The sequence below is a fragment of the Oncorhynchus gorbuscha genome, unplaced genomic scaffold (assembly GCF_021184085.1).
Source record: "Oncorhynchus gorbuscha isolate QuinsamMale2020 ecotype Even-year unplaced genomic scaffold, OgorEven_v1.0 Un_scaffold_21071, whole genome shotgun sequence".
Lineage (NCBI taxonomy): Eukaryota > Metazoa > Chordata > Actinopteri > Salmoniformes > Salmonidae > Oncorhynchus > Oncorhynchus gorbuscha.
In genome coordinates, this window is record NW_025762288.1 from 1 (window position 1) to 1841 (window position 1841).

The 1841-nt window shown below is 45.7% G+C and overlaps 1 protein-coding gene across 1 annotated transcript; it reads left to right on the top strand.

The window, feature by feature from the left end:
• The first annotated feature begins 135 nt into the window (after positions 1 to 135).
• Positions 136 to 938, top strand: LOC124031093 (signal peptide peptidase-like 2A). The gene is made up of 3 exons (XM_046342096.1): positions 136 to 277; positions 405 to 559; positions 760 to 938. Exons 1-3 carry the CDS (start codon positions 159 to 161, stop codon positions 936 to 938), a joined length of 453 nt encoding a protein of 150 aa, XP_046198052.1. The 5' UTR covers positions 136 to 158.
• The last annotated feature ends 903 nt before the right edge of the window (positions 939 to 1841 follow it).

Below are 1841 nucleotides of genomic sequence, written 5' to 3' on the forward strand. Positions count from 1 at the left end.
GTGCTTATTCACGCCTTCTAATTGACTTGTCATCTACAGTATTTCTTTCAATCAATAAGAATAGACACGAGACACTAGTGTGTGTGTGTGTGTGTGTGTGTCTCAGGTGTGTTAGTGTCTGATCTCTCTGTGTGTTTCTCCAGGTGTTTGGTGAGGAGATGCAGGTTAGGCTGTATGCCCCGGCGGTGCCTGTGTTTGATGCCAGCATTGTGGTCATGCTTCTCATAGGAGTGGTGACTGTTGCTCTGGGAGGCTACTGGAGCGGAGCCTGTGAGAGGTGAGACTGCACACACACACACATTTCTTTATTTCCTTTGGAAAAGGACAGCCATGCATGCTGTCCACTCTTCAGCCACTCTACACTCTGTGTAACAGTCTGTGTGTTGTGTGTGTCTGTGTGTCAGAGAGAGGCTGAGTGCGTCTCGAGGAGGAGGAGGAGGAGGAGGGGAGAAGAGTGACAGTGGGGACTTGGCTCTGTACTCTCCCCTAAAGGTGGTCATTTTTGTAGGTCTGATGTGTCTGATGCTGGTACTCATGTACTTCTTCTACAAGTACCTGGGTGAGTCTTTCACTCTGGACAAACACTGCTTAATATATTTGTATTACATTTTCATAATGCATTACGTTTATTAACAGTTTATTAACAGTTCTATATGCAAAGCAAACATAACACCCCAGAAGTTGTTAGACACTCAGTGATCGTCTCATAATGAGTTAGTTCAGGAGTATTTTGATACTTTGTGTGTGTGTGTTTTCCAGTGTATGTGATCATCGCCATATTCTGCTTAGCGTCAGCCACCGCCCTCTTCAGCTGTCTGGATGCCCTGTTGGACCTGGCCAAGTGTAGCCCCATGAGGTACACACACACCACACACACAGTCACCATTTTCCTGGGGTTTTCACCCCAATTCAAAAAGAAAATCCCCATAACAACATAGTTTCCCCCCCCCTCCCCAAACAAAACAAGGAAAACAAAGTATTGTCTGACAAATGTCACAGCTCATTAAAATCATGGTATTTACAGGGGGTTTCTATAGTAACAACGTGGTATGATTTCTCTGTTCCACATCTGGCTCCCTGTCCAGTTTCTCTGTCTGTATGATTTCCTGTTCCATAGACATCTGCCTTCCCTGTCTGTTTCTCTGTCTGTATGATTTCCCTGTTCCATAGACATCTGCCTTCCCTGTCTGTTCTCTGATTTCTGTTCCATAGACATCTGCCTTCCCTGTCTGTTTTCTCTGATTTCTGTTCCATAGACATCTGCCTTCCCTGTCTGTTTCTCTGTCTGTTCCATAGACATCTGCCTTCCCTGTCTGTTTCTCTGTCTGTTCCATAGACATCTGCCCTCCCTGTCTGTTTCTCTGTCTGTATGATTTCCCTGTTCCACATACATCTGTCCTCCCTGTCTGTTTCTCTGTCTGTTCCATAGACATCTGCCTTCCCTGTCTGTTTCTCTGTCTGTATGATTTCCCTGTTCCACATACATCTGTCCTCCCTGTCTGTTTCTCTGTCTGTTCCATAGACATCTGCCTTCCCTGTCTGTTTCTCTGTCTGTATGATTTCCCTGTTCCATAGACATCTGCCTTCCCTGTCTGTTTCTCTGTCTGTTCCATAGACATCTGCCTTCCCTGTCTGTTTCTCTGTCTGTTCCATAGACATCTGCCTTCCCTGTCTGTTTCTCTGTCTGTATGATTTCCCTGTTCCACATACATCTGTCCTCCCTGTCAGTTTCTCTGTCTGTATGATTTCCCTGTTCCATAGACATCTGCCTTCCCTGTCTGTTTCTCTGTCTGTTCCATAGACATCTGCCTTCCCTGTCTGTTTCTCTGTCTGTTCCATAG